The 21,493-nt window shown below is 44.6% G+C and overlaps 1 protein-coding gene across 4 annotated transcripts in view; it reads left to right on the top strand.

Moving 5' to 3' along the window:
• Positions 1 to 21,493, top strand: part of LOC8051728 (urease subunit alpha) — a 286,808-nt gene that overhangs the window by 177,129 nt on the left and 88,186 nt on the right. For all 4 annotated transcript variants that reach the window (XM_042290983.1, XM_042290985.1, XM_042290986.1 and 1 more), the window contains 6 exons: positions 1,544 to 1,621; positions 10,058 to 10,137; positions 10,794 to 10,899; positions 12,342 to 12,422; positions 16,613 to 16,699; positions 16,796 to 16,921. In XM_042290983.1, the coding sequence (XP_042146917.1) occupies positions 1,544 to 1,621; positions 10,058 to 10,137; positions 10,794 to 10,899; positions 12,342 to 12,422; positions 16,613 to 16,699; positions 16,796 to 16,921 (558 nt within the window). The remainder of the gene's footprint in view (positions 1 to 1,543; positions 1,622 to 10,057; positions 10,138 to 10,793; positions 10,900 to 12,341; positions 12,423 to 16,612; positions 16,700 to 16,795; positions 16,922 to 21,493) is intronic.

Here is a 21,493-nt window from a genome sequence, read left to right as displayed (position 1 = left end):
GTTTACACTTAAAGTGTAATCTGAGTAGGGCGCTCTACTAAAAATAACGTTTAGTCTGCTAAATGTACTTTTAGTGTATTGCTCTTTATCAGGGGAGAGGCGTGTTGTCCACGAGCAACGCTATATACTGGGAAGGGGCCATACATTTGTGCAGAAAAGGTATTCCTAGTTTTCACTTGCCCTAAGATTGGTTTGAATTTCCGAATTGCACGATTTTTGTAGAATCAATAATTTTTAAAAATAAAAAAAGAACTCCAAAGTATTAGAACTTCGGTTGAAGAACAGAAAAGTTTGACACTTGACCAAGTTCAAAAGTATTAATTTGTTACCGCGTTGCCCTACATTATTTGCGAGTGTAGTCTGATTCCCGCTGCTCCTCTTCAATTTTGAGTCGTTATCGTATGTAGATTTTACGAGCCTTTGACTGAGGACACGACTGGAACTATTTTACCTTGTGCAAGAGAGATAGATATTTTATTCGAGACAGAATTCCCCCTCCACCCATTTCTTCCCGTCCGCCCGCAGCTCAGGACTACAGTAAAGACGTCCTTCGATACCCCATGACCACTGAGACTGACCTCCATTAAGTGTGACTGTTTAAATATTCTGTCTCGACTGAAGCATTGTAGAAACAAAATTTTTTGCCTTTTAGGTTTTACTTTATTTTTAATTTATCTTCACGGGTATTTTACACCCGTAAAGTTGTGTCGATTGAGCCTACTTACACAAAAACTGGAAAACACGGAAGTGTATATTTCGAAAAAAAGGGATGAATCATAATGTGTCTGCAGTTTTATATAAATTTGACAAATTATATCCATATTTAACCTTCTGACAAATCCCAAGAATGCGAATTTGGTATGAATGCACATTGTGATATCACTTTTTTGGTCCTTGGCTTTTGGGGAACCTTTTGTTCACAGATACTCTATAGTTAGCCAAACTATTTATTTAACTGTTTCGAAATAACAATTGCAACAATAACAAAGCTAGCGCATAGTGTCGAAGTAAACCAAATGAAGGGGTAAGTTAATCCAAATTTCCAGTACAACGCCTAGAATGCCGTGACAAAAAGACATTTAAGTTGCAAATAAATTTTGCTTTGAAGATATTTAAATTCAATCGTGCGAGCTCAATGCCCCACACATAATCGAACCATAATCCTTTTCTCATTTGTCTTTAGCTAAGGAAAATACAAAATAAGTCAGCTGGTTTCTATTGCATGCCAGGTATTCACCCCTGGACTCTAAATGAGTCGAGGAATACAACATGCTGGAATGTTGAATTACTACATTTACCCGTCGCGTTAAACTATTGAACTTGTTAGTGGTTTTGTGTACCTTAAAATGTTGGTGTACTTCGAGATCAACGCAGAAGTGATTTTGAAAAAGTGTTCTACTTCGACTGGCCTTTAAATAGTTGCGAATTGTATGTCATTGAATACACCTAGAAAGTGATAACGTGTTATGTTTTTGATGTTTTTACTAGTGTCATATATATTGCGGTATTTTACATGCATCTTGATGTTTTTTCCTGTACTCAGGTTGGAAGCCACTATCACTTCACTGAAACAAGCAAGTACTTGGTTTTCGACAGAAAAAAGGCTTACGGCATGAGGCTTGTAAGTAAAGTATTTGTTCTATCCGCTCTCTAATTATGTACATAATACCGTTTGTTCCGTCTTTCAAACGAAAGGAGGGAATAAAATTCCATAATAATTTTAAAGGGTGAAGAAGGTTAGTGACGCTCATAATTGCCTCCTCGTTGAGCTGTTCCGACATCGCTTTTCGAGTTTGGTGTATGTGGTTAGTGACGATGTGGCATTTTGCAAACGAGTTCGTCTGTGATTATTGTATGCCTTTTTTACCGCGTCAGCACTACCCTGTACCGGCACGTTTTGAATGAAATATGTAGGACGGTATATTTAGAGAATTTTAAATTAACTAGGATAAAACAGCCCGAAAGTGTCGAGCACGAAGCGCGGGATGGACATGCCCAGACAAATTGTCCGGTCAACTAAAACCAGAAAGGTATCTCCAAAAAATAAGAGTGCTCAAACATTCTATCTATGTTTGGTTGTAACATAAGAAGTGGAAACGATGCATCGCTCGTGAAAACCTCCGCTCTCCTCAATTCCCGATGCACCAAGCCCACGTTCAATAATTATTTTGCAAAAGTTTTTGTTTTGTTTTGCTGTGGGCTTTAAATATTGAAAAATGCGCTGTTGCTGGTTGCTTCCTCCTTTCCGTCGATTCAGAGCCAGTTAGGCTTTTGCGTTGGGTGGTGTAGGGTTCTAATTTCTCCCCGCAAATTCGCAAGACTCTTCTGCAGTTCTAGGTTTCACAACACGGTTTCTTAGGGCAGCTTCTGGTTCCTGGAGTTCTGACCCTTGGCCACTTTGCAGCCGAATATTACACTGTAAACAAAACAACAAATTTTCGCCGCAAATTGGTTTATAATGAGGTCTACAGTGGGTTGCTTGCCTGCATGGCCGACTGGGCCGCGTAATTAATCTTTTCATGACGATTTTTCTGCCCTTCTCACGAAATCATTTATTGTTCCGTGGGAAGATAAGAGAAGAAAGAGAACTTATAAAGAATTCAGTAGTTCTAGAACCGCGAGTACGTTGCCTGAAACTCGTCTCGGACTGGTGCATTTACTGCATTTTAAGCTTCGGTTTCCCGATTTTCGCCTCCTGAATTCACCACTCGCTGCTATGGTCACTGCAGACTTGAGCCTATCGAACATACTCTACCCAAGATACTCTATTTAAAATAATTTTTGCAGTATTTTGGTATGTTGCAGACACATTTAGTCTAGGTTACTTGCTACTCTATTTTAATGACATTTCTCAAAATCTTGTACTCAGTATCTCATATACCATTTGCAGGCACGAGGAAAACGCAGTCTCCAAATCCAAAGTTTCTGCGTCCTGTTGTCAACTTTCTTTGTTGTCCTTAAATGGCACGTTTTTATTGGAGCTAATGAAGTGCTGGTGACGCCATCCCGAGTTTAGACTCAGACCCCACCTTTTGTGGTTTCGTCAGCGGAGGATTGTGACGCCAGCACTCGGTACGATCACAATGAACCATTTTGGGGAAATCGAAGGTTCGGGGTATTCCAGTTTGAAAATGCGCGAACTCGTTTTCATGCGAGCACAGGCATTCGCTCGGCCCAATCAGCTAGATCCTCCAGGCTTAATTGGGCTGCAGTGGTTTAGATTGAGCTTCCCCAAATCTCCTTGTGAGCATGTTGTGGCTTAACTTTTGCTCCGAAGCTCGTTAAATAACGTTTCTTTTATCTTCTTACGAATGCGCGCATTGTTTCACCGTAAAAATCTTCGAACTGGTAGATTCTGATTCAAAGATCTTTACCATCTTGACTTCAATGCGTCAAGAATGGTTTGACTTGCTGCAGAAGGGCGCAGTGGAAGGGGGTTTAAAAGTTGTTTAGTGAAAACTCTCCTGTGTTTCCATTTTGACCTTCCTGTTTTTTTCTGAAAGTCTGAAGGTACAGGTGCTTTTTATTGCCTTTGACTAGGGGGACAAAGTCATTTTAGAGCGCAGCTCTTAGGGGCCCGTTCCCGGCTTGAGCGGCGTCGGCGTCGCCGTCGCCGTCGGCGTAACCAAGGTCATCCCAAGGTCACGTGACCCCTGCAGGTCACGTGACCCCTCCCAAGGTCATCTCAAGGTCACGTGACCCCACGTGACCCCCTGAAGGTCACGTGACCCCAAGGTCACGTGACCTTGGGGGTCACGTGGGGTCATCTTGGGATCACGTGACCCCCAAGGTCACGTGACCCCTCCCAAGGTCATCTCAAGGTCACGTGACCCCAAGACCCCACGTGATCCTTTGAAGGTCACGTGACCCCCAAGTCACGTGACCCCCGAGGTCACGTGGTCTCCTCCCCAAGGTCACGTGACCCCCGAGGTCACGTGACCGCTCCCAAGGTCATCTCAAGGTCACGTGACCCCAAGGTCCCCACGTGACCCCCAGGTCACGTGACCCCTCTGAGTTCACGTGACCCCTCTGAGGTCACGTGACCCCCCGAGGTCACGTGACCCCTCCAGGTCACGTGACCCCCAAGGTCACGTGACCCCCTGAGGTCACGTGGGGGTCACCTTGGGGGTCACGCGACCTTGAGGTGACCCCCATGTGACACCCAAGGTCACGTGACCCCCAGGTCACGCCTCCCCGAGGTCACGTGACCCCCCTCCCCGAAGTCACGTGACACCCCCCCGGAGCATATTAAAGAATGAGGGGAGGAGGAGGAGAAGGAGGAGGGGTCTACCCTCCCCTCAGTACCCTTCACTCCTCCTCCTCAAGAGCTGCGCTCCAATTCGGCGTTACAGGGGTTTGTAAACGGCTTTCACTTTTAGAGCGCAGCTCTTAGGGGCCCGTTTCCGGCTTGAGCGGCGTCGCCGTCGGCGTCGCCGTCGCCGTCGCCGTCGGCGTCGGCGTAACCGCGCGGTGCATTATGGGTAAATTTCCCCGCCAAATCTAGCGGAAAAATTTCCCCGCTAGATTTAGCGGAAAAATTTCTCCGCTAAACCTAGCGTAAAAATTTTCCCCGCTAGATTTAGCGGAAAAAATTCCCCGCTAAATCTAGCGGAAATATTTCCCCGCTAAATCTACCGGAAAAATTTCTCCGCTAAATTTAGCGGAAAAATTTCCCCGCTAAATCTAGCGGAAAAAATTTCCCCGCTAAATCTAGCGGAAAAAATTTCCCCGCTAAATCTAGCGGAAAAATTTCCCCGTCAAATCTAGCGGAAACAATTTTCCCGCTAAATCTAGCGGAAAACTTTCCCCGCTAAATTTAGCGGAAAAAATTTCCCCGCTAAATCTAGCGGAAAAAATTTCCCCGCTAAATCTAGCGGAAAAAATTCCCCGTCGAATGTAGCGGAAAATATTTTCCCGCTAAATCTAGCGGAAAACTTTCCCCGCTAAATCCTAGCGGAAAAAATTTCCCCGCTAAATGTAGCGGAAAAAATTTCCCCGCTAAATCTAGCGGAAAACTTTCCCCGCTAAATCTAGCGGAAAAAATTTTCCCGCTAAATCTAGCGGAAAAATTTCCCCGCTAAATCTAGCGGAAAAAAATTCCCCGCTAAATCTAGCGAAAAAAATTTCCCCGCTAAATCTAGCGGAAAACTTTCCCCGCTAAATCTAGCGGAAAAAATTTCCCCGCTAAATCTAGCGGAAAAAATTTCCCCGCTAAATCTAGCGGAAAAATTTTGGTCACGTGACCCCCCGGGTCACGTGACCTGGGGAGTCAAGTGACCCCCTCCCGAGGTCACGTGACCTCTGAGGGGGCACGTGTTTGCCCCCACGTGACCCCACCAAGGTCACGTGCCCTCGGGGGGGGGGGTCACGTGACCCCCCCCCCCCCCGAGAACACGTGGCCCTCAGTACCCTCCCCTCCTCCTCCTCAAGAGCTGCGCTCCAATTCGGCGTTACAGGGAGTGGTAAACGACTTTCACTTTTTATATGACATTGTCTAGTGTCTGGTATAAACGAATCCACACTTAGTTTTGACCAGAAAAAAAATTTGGAGACAAGAAAAATCGTAAGGCAGGGAGAGGTGGACAGTTGCAATAACGCGCACTGATGGAGGGGGCAAGTTTGAAAGTGAATAATTAAAACAATAAACTTAGGAGAATTTTAAAACTTTTTACAAACAAACTATGGGTACAACTTGCTTGTAATATAAAGTAATAATATTTATTAAAAATTTATTTAGTTTTCTAAAAATTGCCGAACATGCCTGCTCGAATGACAAATGGCAAACTTTGGAAATCTGTATCTTATGAAATAATTTAATCATTATTACATAACTTGCAGACATTATTTTACTAATATATGGCTATTATTGAAAAAATAAATAAGGTATCTGAGTGACACAATAGATACAATATATTTAGGCAAACATGGGAAAAAAATCAAACAAAGAAAAATTCCAATGCGAATAAAAAAAAAACACCACCTTCGATTTTTTAAAAATTTGGGTACCCTGTTATACTCTATTTCGGCATTCATTTCTGTTAAAAACATGTTGCATCGTTGCACTGTGAAAGAAGAAACAACTCCCCAAAGTAGGGTCCTTTTTCAAAGCCTACACTTAGCAGTGTCCCATACAAGAAGTGACTCTGAGTTCCAGTTTCATGAAACTTGCTCAAATCTTTTATATACATTTTTTTTATTGGTTGTTAATCAGCGGCGACAGAGGCTGCTGTCATCGAATTAAATGTTTCTTCTGAGCGTGCACGTCTGTCATTCACTTGCGTATTCGTCAACAAACATGGCTGTATGATCAACTTCAAGATCATATGTTATGAAAATGCAAAGCCGAACATGTCCCCTTAATTGCGGCGGAGCATATTACGAACTGAAAGCGCCATGAGCCGAGCCTGCCGTGAAACTGAAGCTCGGCAGGTGCCATGTCTATAATACACGGTTCCCGTTTGTTTCTAAAATATTTTGGCACGCGTTATGTTGCATATCCCGAATTACTTCCGAGTATACTTGAATTAAAGCAACCAAGGGGCTTCTTGAGGGTCTTAAACGAACACAGCGCAATTCGCCTTCCAAAGAAGTCATCAAATATAGAGCACCCCTTTCTGACCTTTTATTCTTAGATTACCAGCTTTAAAAAACTTGGCAAGTATCTTCGAATGTAATTTAATTACTTTTTCAAAGCATTTGTACTCTACTCAAGATAGTTCCTACTAGAAGTAACTCCAATGCTGATCTAAATACATTTTCAAATAGGTATTTAGTAAATTATCTCATATACTTTTGGCGAGTATTTGGCACAATACCCGTTCGATGGCCGCGATATTGGCGGTGCCACAGCAGCGGGGATGAATGTGGCAGACGCCTGTTGTGCCGAGGGTCGCTCTTCAGTCGAACGGTCTGCAAAAGCTGTAGCCCCAGGTTTAGCCGCAGCGACGACAGCGATTCTTGCGGACTCTCTCCTTCTTCACCAACACTTGTATGACCGACAGCAAGGATCATTACGAACGAAACAGTGAGCCGCTGGCTTCTCTAACACAATTCGTTGTCAGCTTCGGAGTACTATTTCTGCGTGCCCTGTAAAGGAAGCTAAACACCAGACAAAGACGCATTCCAAGGTTTGGAGTTTGGTCAACGCGGGAGCAAGATCCCATTTCGGTATCACGGAGCAGGCAAGACATCGTTAGCGAACGACTCACCTGCTATCGCGAGCACGGTTGAAGACAAGAACACGTACTATACGGTAGGTGTTTGGACGGTTCTAGTGTATAGCGACTTTCTGGTTGCAAATTGAAGCAGACAGCAACCAGTCTACTTCTGCGGTGCTCCTGTGAACTCCTATGAAATATTGCGCGTGCATTTTGTTTATTCAATGGTGAATAACATGATTTCATATTATCAGTGAGTTGTAGCGAATACACAATGAACAGACACTCATTGGGCATTCAAAATATATGCGTGGTTCCCCCAACATGGCGAAGACGCGGCGTGAAGTGCCGAATGTGTGGTAAACTGAGATACATTTTGACTGGAATCCAATTTTCAAAAAGCGCCGGCCACATTTCATCATCACTACCATAGCCTCCTCTATACTCACAAAGCCTGGCAGTTTGACGACGGAGCCATAGAGTGCCAGGTCGTAGATTTGGAGCGCGAGGATCTGGTAGCACAGAGCACCCAAACGCAACTTTTCGCTCGGCAGAAGTGTATTTCGCCGTCTTGCCGCTGCGGAGTGCCAGTCACGTAGCTCTCCTCTCATCCGTTGTCTGCCGCTCCACCGTTTCCATTTCGGTGGAACCTTCTCGTTGCGATCTGCCAGACGTCGTCAGTATATAGGACGCTATGTCACTACACTTGATGCTCACCACAAGCTGCTTGTGAGTGAAAGCCTCCGCTGACGATCCTTGAGTGGCGCGACTAGGGCGACAGGCTGTTACTCAGTCCAACACCTCCTAGCTAACCAAGCCTAAGGGTTTTCCTTCGTCACTAAAGAGGACAACCGTAGGCCACAAACTGGAGCCCAGTGTAGCGTCAGCGTTCAACTGGAGCCCATGTGAAACTCGGTGAGAGCACGACTCCTTGCCCAACGCTCAGGCCGAAGTCGCCTCCAATTTTCAGCCTTTCGGTGATCTTCTCTAGTAAAGCAGGAGACTTCAGCACTCGGGCTTTCTTAACTAGGAGGTGTTGCTGAGTGATTGGCGTTTCTCTCGTAAAAAAACTGTTCTACTACGTACCAAGACGCGAACGTTGCGAATCTTATCAAATTACTACCTTTACCGGATCAAGCTTCCCAGTCACTGTCCCCATAGATTGCTAACGCATGAATGCTGACTCATCAAGAATGCTTCAGGAGTATGTGCGACTGGACAGCCTTTAAGTACCTGAATCACTGACGAAGCCAAGAGGGAAGGATAAGCCTTACGGAGCTCCAGCCATCAGCCGCCCGAAATCCAGCCGACCCTTAAATATAAAAATGCATTTTGAACTCCCTTCCCCCTCTCACTCCCCCCTCTGTACCACAAGTCATGGACATCCCAGCCACCTCAGCCACCCCTCCGCTCCCCACCCGATAAAAAAAAGAAATCTCTGGCTACGCCACTGACCCGAGTGTACAACAATGATAGAGCTTTTATGTTGCGTATTGGTTCAAACAAGAGCGCTGTGCATTGGACGTTAGCGTTGCGTGCTCCGCACTGCGTATGCGTGAAATCGCAATTTGCCAGTCCTAAGCGCAGTTTGGGGATTCTCGCACGCCAAGTGGGGAACACGCAACGCTAAGTCAAAGGCGCACTGCTGGCGTAAAATGTTAATTTGGGTTGTGCAGACATTTATACGACGAGTAGTTGGTAAGCCATTTTTAAAGTTGCGACGAGTCATTCGCTGTAGACGAGCGATTTAGCCAGTGCAGTATAACCGCTAGCCTGGGGTCTTTAACGTGTATCACGCTTTAGTGATACAGACCGCACGCCGGTACGATGCTAATCCAGATCTAAACGGGCAGGGGTGGAGATTGAACCCAGGATCTCTAGGTTCTGCAGCGCGAGCTTTCGCTCCATAAGCTTCAGGCTGGTGTCCGCTAGCCCACTCGGCCACTGATCCCCCTAACTGCTAGCGTTTGCTTCAATACGCAATACTAAAACTCACTAATGTGAGGGGGATAGTACGGGCCTCTTCTAGAACATACGCAAGTGCTTTGCGTTGCTAGCGGGATATTGTGCCGACACCTTGACGTTAAATTTAGGTGCGCCACGGTGTCATTACGTGGTGACTGGTGATAGCGTGACACCACATGACGTCACGCGGCCTGGCCTCACGCGAAGTGGACACATGACGTCAATTTCCCCGCTAAGGTTAGGGAGAAAATGACTTAAGAATATTTTCTTTTTCGCTCCCTGGAACAACTGTTTTATGGCTTCAGGAGAAATCAAAACGGAGGCCCTTGACGTCCTGCGTACTATACATTAGTATGTTTTGGAGATGAAAGTCACCGTCATTTTTATCAGTTACCAAAATATAAATAAATCACCTTCAACTACAAAAAAAGTATCAAGCAATACCAACAACTTACATTTCTAAATTTCCAAGAACACGAGCTAAATTAAAGTAATTCAACTAGTGTAATTGAATTAATACCGAGATACGCCTGCGTTGAGATGACTCCTCGCGAACGACGAAGGGCTTACATGGCTCAGACGAAGAAATCAACAAAGAAGAAGCTCGCTTACTCATGTGAACCGGCCCCAGGCAACAAAAATTTCGTATTAACGCCTAAAAGTTATTAATGGGACTTTAGAGCACCCTCAGAAAGCCTGCAATACCACGTGAACTGCGATAAACGTAGACCCAATAAGAAAGTTTTCCACCTCTCAAGGCGTTTTATTCTTTCATCATCCCTCAAGATCCCCGGCCGGGGCCTTCGATAAGGGGGAAAGACTCTGAAAGAACCTCCTTTAATTGGCTGTCTCATGATGATTTTGACAGTTAATTACGTTTCCGGCGTTGTAAAGATTGGCACCTGCCAGTTCTAATGTTTTATATTTTTGCACAGAACATTCCTGCCGGAACCTCCGTACGTTTCGAGCCTGGTGACGAGCGATCGGTTCCTCTTGTGGAGATAGCAGGGTTTCAGTAAGTAGAACTCTCGTCACACCTCTCACCAGCATACTCGACGACCGGGGTTTAAAACTACGCGTAAACTAAATTATCAGCGCTGTCGAATAGAACGTTGATTTGTACATCTGCAATCAGACCTCACTACGCAGCACCCGACGAATAGGTAGAAAATGCGTTTGTTGATCATTTACTTTTGCATTACACCTTTGCTCCAAAGAATTCACTTCTATACTGATTTATACCAATAAACTCGTGGATCGTGTACTTGCACTCTGAAATGTCCTTGTACAAATGAAGCTTTGCTGTGCACTGAACGTTCTCAGCACAAGATAAATTCCGAGCATATTTTTGCATATACAAAGGATGCTTTAATCGGAGGTTGAAGATTTGGCAAAACATATATTAGAATATATACATAAGATATAACCTCCGCGCTTGTAAAACTGGGCACTCTTAAAGTGTACACTTGATTTTATTAGTACCAAGAAACATTTATTGTAGCTAAATGAAATTGATTGTGGGCCTCAGCTTTCCAAACCTAAGTACGATTTTTAGAATCGATTCTTTAAAACCTTGTGTCTGAGCTATTAATTTCTGATATCGTGTTATACAGTTGCTTCAATCTTGTTTGGAAATCAGCTTACAAGTTTTGCTACTTCCCTTTCCTGTAGAATAGTTCGTGGAGGTAATAACCTGTGTGATGGCAATGTAGACATCAAAAATCTTCCACAAGTCATGAAGAGGGTATACACCAATGGGTTTGGCCACATAAAACAGGTGAGTTCGCATGCCGCCAAAAATGTCCAAGTCACGCTCCTTTGAAAAACAACATAAATTAGGAATTGACCAGATAAAAATTAGTGAATTCAAAATTGCATATATTTGCTCGAACGCACACTGTGCGTAATTTTGACGGTGCATGTAACGGTCGAAATTATTTTGGTTGCGCTTACGTGCCAGACTAAACGCTCAATCTGACGTGGGCAGGACAAACATTAAAGGATCTATTACACGGCACCTACACCAGTCAAATTGTCCACGAGAATGAAGTGTTCATGGTTTGTATTTGAACAGGTTAACCCAGGATACCCTGGTCAACGCTTTGCCTCTCCGATTAACGTTATTTATTCTCTAAAAAATATGCATCCTAAAACATAGATAAATGTATGGGGACACACCACGAATTGCTTCATGTTGGTTCCTCTACTTCAGTTTATTGCTTTACGGAGAATATTGCTTGAAGAATCATGTGCCAACAAGTCAATCTCTCCATTTTAATTAACATTAGAGATTTATTCTTCAAACAAAAAAAAAACAAAAAAAAAAACGACTCCCTTAAACAAGGAAAAACGTAAAGGGACACAACACGAATGACTTCGTGTTGGGCTCCTCTACTTTTGTCCCTGTCTTGTGGGGCACATTGCTTGGAGAATCATGTACCAACAAGCCAATCTCTCCATTTGAATTCACTTGAGATATTTATTCTCTAAAAAAAGGAGCCTTAAAACAAGAATAAATGTAGAGGGACAGGATCGTGTTGAGTTCCTCTAATTTTTTCAATATTGTACGGCGTATATTGCTCGGTGAGTCACGTACCAACAAGCCAACATCTCCATTATAATGCCAAATATTTAGGAATGCATTGTTAAAGGTATCTAGCGAAGTACACTGTTTGTAGGTATTGCTCAATTCCATTAAATTCAAATGATGAGTAGGCAGGTGTTCAGGTGGAAAAGTCGGTCTGCTTGATACTATGATTATTTGTGTGTGCTCCAGAGGGCAGTTTGTATAGTGCGGTACGCTCGATAATAGGTTCATCTCTTTATAGCCAGTCACGCAAATATGATTGTACAAAATTTTCAAATAACGGTCTATTTTACATCAAAGCCTCCAAGAATAGAAACTTAACTCATGACATCCGAGTGAGCGGGTTGAAATATTATTCCACTTGTTGCGGCGCCGCGCGTAACTAAAATAAAATTTAAAAAAAATATATTACCTGTCTTCCTTACGCTTCCTGAACTAAATAAAGCCTGCGACGGGGCCCCTGCAAATAAGTATCGCTACTACACTTTCTGAAATTGTATCTGGTAACTCTACAATTGATACCGTCATTGAACCCTTAGCGATTTTTTTGGACTTTCCATATCGGGGTTTATCTACCATTGTAAGTTTTCGTCAAGAGTGTTTTTTTTTTAATTTCTGCCGAATATTTCAAGAAAACGGTGGATGAAGGAAAACCTCACCGAATGACAAGAGCCAACTACATATGTCACTTTGGGCCAACAGTCGGAGATAAGGTAAGCATGTCAGTTCGTGGTAGTGCCATTAGGAAATGCCGTGGGAGGCCGCACAAATTCAGAAGTGCATGAGTGTATGCCACACTAGTGGTGAATTAGCAATAATAATATTTAATTTTCTTTTCAAGCTATATCATTGAAAGGTTAGTCAATATTATAGTCCGACGTTAATTAAGTTTAAGTGGCAAAAGGGGTACTAGCTTTTCTGCCGCCAATTTAGAGCTGTAGTGGGTGGTGTGAATAAAAGAAGCAAACGTTTTGGTGTTTCAACTGCCTTTCTGATAAGTATTTCACGATAACGATTAAAAACGTGGGAAACTGGGAATATGTCGCATATGGCGCCAGGCTCTGTATGAAATTGTTTAATCCTCTAAACAGCGACAAAAAATTCGAGCGTTTCGGTTTCAATTTCCAAATACGGAGTCGTACTACTCGCTTGGACTTCCAATCTATGAACTCTTCCCCACGTTCCAGAAATTTGTAGGTGTTAAAAAATACTCTAATAATTGTTCTACTTGCAGTAAATACTGCTTAAAATTAATCGTGCACTTTAATAACCTGCGGAGTTCTTATTAGCTTTTCTCTCCAAGCAGTGAAAGTTGCAGAAACAATTTGAGAGTAGCAAGCAGTGCAACACACACCCTTAACTTACAGCCAGAAGAAGTGGACAGGTCTTCAGGTGGCAATTATATGCCTCTAATGTTCATCGATGGCACGCACTGGGGTTGGTGAAGCACGGGGCAAGTTTGGAGCTCCAAACATTGCCAGTGTTTGGCTATTATTGTCGCAGCAGCGATTAGACACGAAATGCTATCCGAAACTTGGACGAGGCGTTGATTGTTACAAGCCCATGCCGAGTGCTCAAGCAGTGCCCGTTTCTAATTCAATAAGACGCATTTGGCTATCGTCACTATGGGGTACCGTGGCTTTGTTAGTACTTCAATACAAATGCATACGTCGTCAAGTTTTGCGGAGGAAAATCCGAATGAAACAGTCCAATTTTTTTACGAAAGTACTCCGCGACAAGAAAGCTTCCGAATTAGTGGCCTTGCGTGCGAATATACATAAGTCAGACTACACTCTTAGAAAAAAGGTTATCGATAGTCCTCCCTAAGGGGATGAACGCCTTTGTAACCCTGCCTCAGGGACTATCGTCCCGGAAGCAGGGGAGCAAATAGTTCCTCCGTCGCCTGCACCCCATTATGGCGGCCCTGAATCGTGCAAATCGAGCTCAATAAGGCTTGACGACGACGCTAAGTCTCTTGTACGGGACGAGACGAGCAGCAAATAAAAGCGTAACACGAGCTTTCCGCGAACTGTGTTTATTTTCTAAGTTAGATTTCCCCCTCAGGTACAGAAACTTGCGTTTGTAAAGCAGTTACTCGGTCTTCTCGTCGTCAGCACTGCGATATTAAACGGAGACAACCGATACCCAGTTACTTCGCACACTTTACGTCTTACCTCTGCTGTTCCTCAAATCACGATTCCTTCGTCAACCGCACATCAGGGAGGAATGGCAAACCAAACCGCGAAACCAAAAGCCGCTCTCAAAAGAACAAACCCGAAGCCGCTGTTTATCGCGTAGCGTGAAAGAAGGTTAAATCGCTTGCCAACAGATGGCAGGGTCTAGCAGAGTAATTTCAAGTAGCTAGGCTAGGTGGCCCCAGGTACCGCCCAATTCATGTTTTACAAAAAATAACTTTGTTTCCTCAAGCCACCTTGCGCTTCGGGATCCTCTACTATAGACACATGTAGACACATTAACAACACTACAAGCATCAGGTGAACACGCATTGAGCGCATACACATACATTGCACACCAATACAGCGGCACAATAACCCGGTCACTACTTCCGAGCTCTGCTTTTCCGTCTTTTATACTGGTCGCTTTGAACGTACAGAATTTCTCGGTGACTGCCTAAGCAATAAAAAATATTCCCATCATGTTGATTTGTTTCCAGCAATGTCATACCTCTGAGAGTATTTTGAATGGCTCAGGGGATGAATCTCTTAATAAAAAGAAACCGCTCGAGCATGCCGTAATTATTTGAAAGCCAATAAATCAAGCCGCTCCAATGTGTTTCGAAGCCATTAGTTTGTTTTCCCGCACGGCACGTCGTAGCTTTTATTTCTATTGTAGTGTTTGTTTTTTCTATTCAAGACGGCAATTGCAGCGCACGGCTGCAATTGCCGTCTTGAATTAATCACTGCAGAGCGCGGATATTCACTCAGCTGGAAGCGATGCTTCACGGGCAGAGAAATCGCTTTTCGATCAACTTGAATGCAGTCAAAGCCGCGACTTGCGGCAGGTGTTAAGTGCACGGAGCTACGCCGTGGCGAGCTCGAAAACTTCTAACGCTCATCCCAGCCCTTCACTTGGAGGGTAGTTTCTCTAGGAACCGTAGTATATTTAAACAACAAAATTAAGGGTGGCTTTTTTTTTCAATTTTACCCACTATTCATTTTTAATGCTAAAATTCCACACTGTAAATATACGCACTTTCCGTCATAATTTCGTACTGTTCAGTTCTTTTCCCAGAGCACAATCGCTCTCGGGGAGGAGACAACCGGCAGTCACATTGGCCACTGTACGATAGGAGCTTACTGTTCAGACCAGCATTCCAACATGACTATCCGCATGTCGATCGATTGCACCTTATCCCTCAACACGGCCCGGCCAGCGGTATCAATGCCCGACAATTTACGTCATCTCATCTTGTTGTTACAGCACTGATACGCGAACACACGGTCACATCGGCGATAATTCCAGTATTCTGTTCACAACGCACAACACTGCTATCACGATGTTGCTGCTATGTTGCTGGCAGGCAGAAATACCGTACCACGTTGAACGCCGGTTGGCGCACGGAATCGGAAAAACAGGACCGAACTCAGCACGGAAGTCACCCAGGCAGTCGGCAGCAAAACCTGCCTGTATTGGACGCAGTTCCTGAGATTTCCATATCTTCGAAAACGTCGACACAGTTCCGCGTGGTTCCGCTACTGTAGTTCCGCGTGGCTCCCGGAATCCGGAGACGGCTATCTTACCCAGTGTACGTAGCGCTGCTGGTACTGCTCCGGAACTTCGCTGCTTCTAGCGGCTTTGTTTGCTCGTTTGATAAAATTAGTGACAAAAACGTGAAACCAACCGAAATGTTCTGCACGTTTGGACTAGAAGACGGAATTACAGGCGGCCTTCGCTGCCGCTGAAGCTCAATCAACTCAACAACATTTATTAAACAACGTTCGCGACGTGCTCGAAAAACAAAACCGAAAGAAGATGAGTCGGGAAGGCGAAAGCTTTCTCCCGTCTGCCTGGAGAAGGAGAAAAACGTTTTGTTCCTCCACTTTTCTCGTGTCCGCTTGGGGGCGCGTCAGTAGAAGGGATGAAGACGCGCCGTTGCTACCCTTTTCCTCCGTTTTTTTTGTGTGTTTACTCTGTTCACCCTCATGCTGAGACTGCAGTCAAAGCTGCAAGCGCGAGCTAGCCCGCGCTCCTGGCTTTGAAACGTGCATTTCGGGAGCGAGTGCTCGTTTTGCGAAGAACGCATCAAAACGGCGACCTCGAGCTCTCATGCTGTGACATTGGTTGCAGTTTCCGCTTAAGGGTGGACGGAGTATAGTGCCGGTAAGCTTGTGCAAAGTAAGAAGCATCCCACTTTAATATCTTTGCATGTCTATTCCCAGGAAATATTTATTTTCTACCTTAGTGTCGCCCTCAGATAGTTGCACTAGTGTGCCTCAACATAGGGTGATGCCATCCTTTGCAGTACTCGAAGCCGACAGCACGCCCTCAGAAGAAAACTACAAAGAAATCGTCGAGAACAGAATGTCACCGTAAGACACCCGGCGCCACGATCGCGTGAAGGGACATGCTCTTTCACGCGATTAAGAAAAAAAAAAGTTCGGAGCAAATTTGCTAGATGTCGTCACCCTAAGCAACGCGTACATGAAGACACCCTAAGTTGCACAATTCTGCAGTGTTTTGGTGTTACGAATGGCGGGCTCGCATTCCTGATATGGCGGACGCGAGTATTCTCGACATTATTTTATATCAATTCTTTTTCTTTCCTGATTTATGCAGAACCAAAAGGCGACTACGCTCACTGGTCATGTGATTGTTGTACGAACTTAGTTTTAATAAAAATCACTTGCGTGAGAAATTGATACACGGTGGCTTTCTTCTTCAGGTGAAACTTGCGGACACATGCCTGGTAGTAGAAGTGGAGAAAGACCACACTTCCTACGGAGATGAAGTAATGTTTGGAGGAGGCAAGGTAAGAAATATATTTTTGCTTATTGCTCCAAGAAGATTTTTCTCCGGTATGTTCGCCATATTGCGGTACGTGAATGTGTATCACTATTTTGTCAAGGTGATCAGGGACGGGATGGGGCAAGCCAGCTACCGACGATCTGAGGAGGTTCTCGACGTTGTCATTACCAATGCACTCATTATCGACGCTGTGCTTGGCATCGTGAAAGCCGACGTTGGCATCAAAGTGAGTACCCCGGAGACTCGTGGTTACAGGTGAACGCGGTGATTTCAAATAACGATTTCAGGACCAACTCCACTGCATCAACTGAACGTGGAGAAATATATAATTCGGACGTGGTGTCATTGTTTTTACTCTAGAATAAAAAAAAATAAAAAAAAAAACGTTTTTATACATTAGTGAGGGTTCCATCAAAGTGTCTTTAAACAAACACCCCCTTTCAGTTGGATTCTATGTACAGTTTTAGGCGCCACATTTTAAACAGCCTTATTTACGCCTAGATCTATATTTAAATTATAGCAAGCATATGGTGTCATTCAAATGAAACGGTCTTTTGGTCTCCAGCAGGGCGGGGTTAATTTCTTAATGAACAACCTCGTTTAAGAACTGTCTGGTAAGGATTTTCACAGTGCTGCAATGAGAACCAGCTATTGATATTTAACAATGTATGTTAATAAATATTTAATTTTTTTTTCGATATACAGGGCGTTTCAATATAAAGGCCCTGTCGCTCTTGCTAAAAGTGTGCATTGCATTAAAAAAATATGCTGATGCCGTTTTGGATTCTGGGAAAAATAATTAAATAAAGCAGATTTGGTGTAATTAACTATTTAATTAGTAAGAATAAAGGTGCGGTTTTAATTAAAACCTTTCTGGGTATAATTGAAAACCCCTATACACGTACCTTTTACAAAAATGTAAGACACGAACGACATTTTACGGCGTTCATAAAATACGCTACACTTGGATCTGTTTGGAAGTGGACATAACCCGATACAAGGAAGGAAAAATGTTATGTGCTGACCCTTCCTTTAATGAATCTTTCACTTCCTTCCCTGTATCAGGTTAGGTTATCTAACCTTTTCACCAGCTCGCCTGTGCGCTCACTCTTCTTTTGCTTCGAAGTTTTCGTTTCCTATAAACTGCATTTCCTCGCCGGCGGATCATGCTAAATTACCCACGCATCAACGAGAATGCTGGGAATGTAAGTATACGCGCCGCACGCACTCGCGTCGCCCATATAAGATATTCAAATTAAAGGAGCTGTGCAACAGTTTCAGTGCTCTGCTTAAATAATTTTGGAGTTGGTGTCTCGACCTTTCTGAAGTAAAGAACGAAAAATCGCTTTTGCCTGCATGTCCTAGTTTTTATTTTAAAAATGGACAAAGATTGAGGTTTTCGGCACCTCTCAACTCCTTCACCATCTTCCGAGTAACGTGTGCTGTGACCTCAATGAGGGTTGCGCGGAGTTCCGGTGAAGCTCTCTCCGTCAGTGAGCGGCGAGAACTCATCCGCTCGCGACCGGGTGACCACGTGCTGGCGGGCGCAGCGCGAACAATATGTCGAAAGGAGGAAACTCTCATCCGAGTCCGGCCATACCCGTCCAGCTCTGTCGCCCTCCCCCTCCGGCTTCTGGCGGCTGTTCGTGGTAGCAGATAGAGCTGACGGTTTTGTGGACCTAGGATAGATGGCGCCACTAAAACTCCGTATAATAAAAGTTTTGTCGATGATACCAGGCTTTTGACGCATTTATATTTATGTTTCAACGACGAGATTTATAAAAAAATTTCCTTTTATCGAGCAGATATTCGCACAACTTGCTATCTTTCTACAAGACCCCCATTGACTACACGCCGGGTGTTTCTCATGGCCGCTGCTCGCGGCTGCAGGTCGGAGAATATTCTAATTTTTGCCTCGCGATTACGCGGCGGAATCACAACATCTCGAAGGAAAGAGGTGTGCTTTCTGTCCTTTCTGACAAGGTGAACAATGTCACAAGTCGAAGATGCCAATTATTTCAACGTTAAAAACCGTTGCATGACTCCTTTAAACAACCAAAAGAAGGCGTTTACGAGCGCGGGTTTACGACGCCATTTTCTTTTGGTCATTTATTTCGAATTTTTTTATATGAAGAAGGAGAGCATGTAGCGCGTATACCTACGTTACCAGCATTCTCCTTGACGCTTGGGTAATTTAGCAGAAGGTCTATACGCGAAGCTATCGCGTTGTCTCCGAAATGCAACGCGATGAAAGGCTGTTCTGCTTAAAAGGAATTGTCCGATCGAAACCGGAAGTACTTAAGCTTTTGCGCTCGTTACGTCGAGAGAGCCTTCATGCAAACAAACGTCATTTTATATTGATATATGATCTCCCCCTATTAACGAAACCTATCATTAACGTATGTACGAAACTGCAGCCCGAATTTCGGCAGTGTCAATGACTGACATCCGTAGCTGCTGCGTGACGTCACAAAACGGAAAGGTTTGTCGGATGGTCGGCATAACAAGCGGTGTTCGATGGATGTCTTGTGTTTTGTTTCGAATTATAGTCTCCTAGGCTGTACCCTACTGAAATGCGGTTCCTTTAATGTAGTTCCCGAGCGTGTGCATACAAAATCACGCCTTTTAGCAGGATATTACTCGAAAAAAGCCATAAGCTTTGTACAAACGTATGCCGTTTCGCGCAAACACAACTGCGACGGCCACCGATTAAACTAGGAGCGCTTGCAAAGCAAAGAATCAGATTTTGCCTCTGAAGCGGCATGCCTAGGTACAGTGCGCCCCAAACTTAACGCTGCCACTCGAACGCCCGTCTTTCACGGAGCGGCGCTATCCTGGCGGCAGCCGTTTCAACTAGTCGGTCACGTGAAGTCCATTCCCAATCTCCGGACCGGGGGAAGGGAAGGTAGCAGGGCCGCCGCTAAGGCCCCCTGACTTTGCGAATCACGGATGCATATCGTCGGAATCGCGTTTTTTTTTTGTTTTTTTTTGTTTTTTGTGCGCTTTGTTTGCATTTTAGGAGCGCCTTCAAGCTTTCTCCGATGCATTATCAAAATTTATTTGTTAGTAATCTTTAAGGTGCAAACAAAATGTAAAAACAACGCGATTCTGACGATATGAGTTTGTGTTTCGCAGAGTCAGGCGCCCCTAGCGGCGGCCCTTTTACCTCCCCTTCCCCCGGTCCGGAGACTGGGAATGGCCTTCACGTGAACGACTTGTTGAAACGGCTGCCGCTAGGAAAGCGCGGCTACGCGAAAGTTGGGCGTTCGAGTGGCGGCGTTAAGTTTGGGGCGCACTGTACATGAAGCGGCATCTGGGTACACATATCGGCGGATCCACTGGATCGGTGATGAGGCTGCGGGTCGTTCCCTCGGAGTCGATGTCCGCGCCGCTCGAAGGCAAACTGCGAATCGTTCAAATGCATGTCGTCACTTCGGCGAGCCTGGTGAATTGTAGCCGCGCTCCATTTTTACACGCTGGTCAAACAGAATCTGCAGCTGGACGCGTGCTAATTACAACTTTTGGCATTGTTTCAAGATGGCCTAACTGTTGGTTTCGGTTTGGCTGCATAATCAAACCGATTGATCCGATTCGGGCGACGTGTGGGTAGACGTAGTTGAATATCATTGGCACAGCATCACACCTCGGCTTACGAGCCTTCTATCAGCTTAGAGCTCAGCTCGTAGCTCTCTTCCGTGAGATGATATTTGCATAAGCGGGATCTCGATCTTGATGGGAACTCAGTCCCTACGCACGGCGACGATCCGTTTTGCTCGTCACTGCAAGTCTCGCGGAAAAGTGTGGAACGTCACGTTTTGGCTCGCATGAGCTGCCCGGTGGTTGTGGCACCAAACCGCGCAACAAAAATCTCACCCATCTACGAAACAAGTCGAGCGCAACAACAGAAACGAAGCACGCTGCGGCGTTCACTCGCAGGCAAACGACGAGACGGAAATGCTCGCTTTGTGTTGTGTGACGTCACAGCTTCAATGCTGCAAACGAAACCAGCGTTTAGGCTAGGATGCGATTGGAGAAGTATAAATTCAATTACACATGCAGAGGGGCATATAAAATTCAGAGATTGCGTGTCCGATGCCTCTCGAGGCAATAACAATGATATTCAATTGTTTTCTTGAATACAAAATTTGACCGGACAATCCCTTTAATGACTGCGAGAATAATCTTTTAAAGGAACAATGAAGGCGATTTCAGATATTTTTTTTTTGGCGATTCAACTGGGTTCCAAGCATGTCTCCGACCATGTTGCCCAAAATTTCAGCCAAAACCGGCGCTTGTGTGCAGCGCAAACCAATTAAACAGTCGCGGGGATCATCGTACCGGGATCGACTGGAGCGACGCCCCGAAAGCTGCGGGAGAAGCCAGGAGAAGCGGAGCTCACGTGACCCTTGCGCGGTCAAGAATCTTGAGGACCGGAAGTCGCAGTCGTTAATATTTCAGAAGCAAGCGATTACCGGCATACTTCTGTCGAAACATATATGACATTCAAGCTTTCTATATCTGTGATTTTTAGAAGTTTATAGCCTACTCCTGATTTTTGAACTGTCGGGTTTTCGTAGCGAAACCTAGCCACATGTATTCGTCCACACCAACGACCCTAGCAACGGTTTGTTTGAACCCATGACGTCACACTTGCGAAGTCCATTATGCTGTTTTATTTACGGTTTATTAATCATTTTCGGTCCGATTTATACTTTTCATGGTTATTCAAGCGGAAATTAGAACAGTATTCCTAAAAGTCGCAAACCAAAACGTGACAGAGGGCACGTCTCTCGTTGCT

This window comes from Ixodes scapularis, unplaced genomic scaffold, assembly GCF_016920785.2.
Source record: "Ixodes scapularis isolate PalLabHiFi unplaced genomic scaffold, ASM1692078v2 PGA_scaffold1__304_contigs__length_218370807, whole genome shotgun sequence".
Lineage (NCBI taxonomy): Eukaryota > Metazoa > Arthropoda > Arachnida > Ixodida > Ixodidae > Ixodes > Ixodes scapularis.
This window is presented reverse-complemented; position numbering and strand designations above follow the sequence as displayed.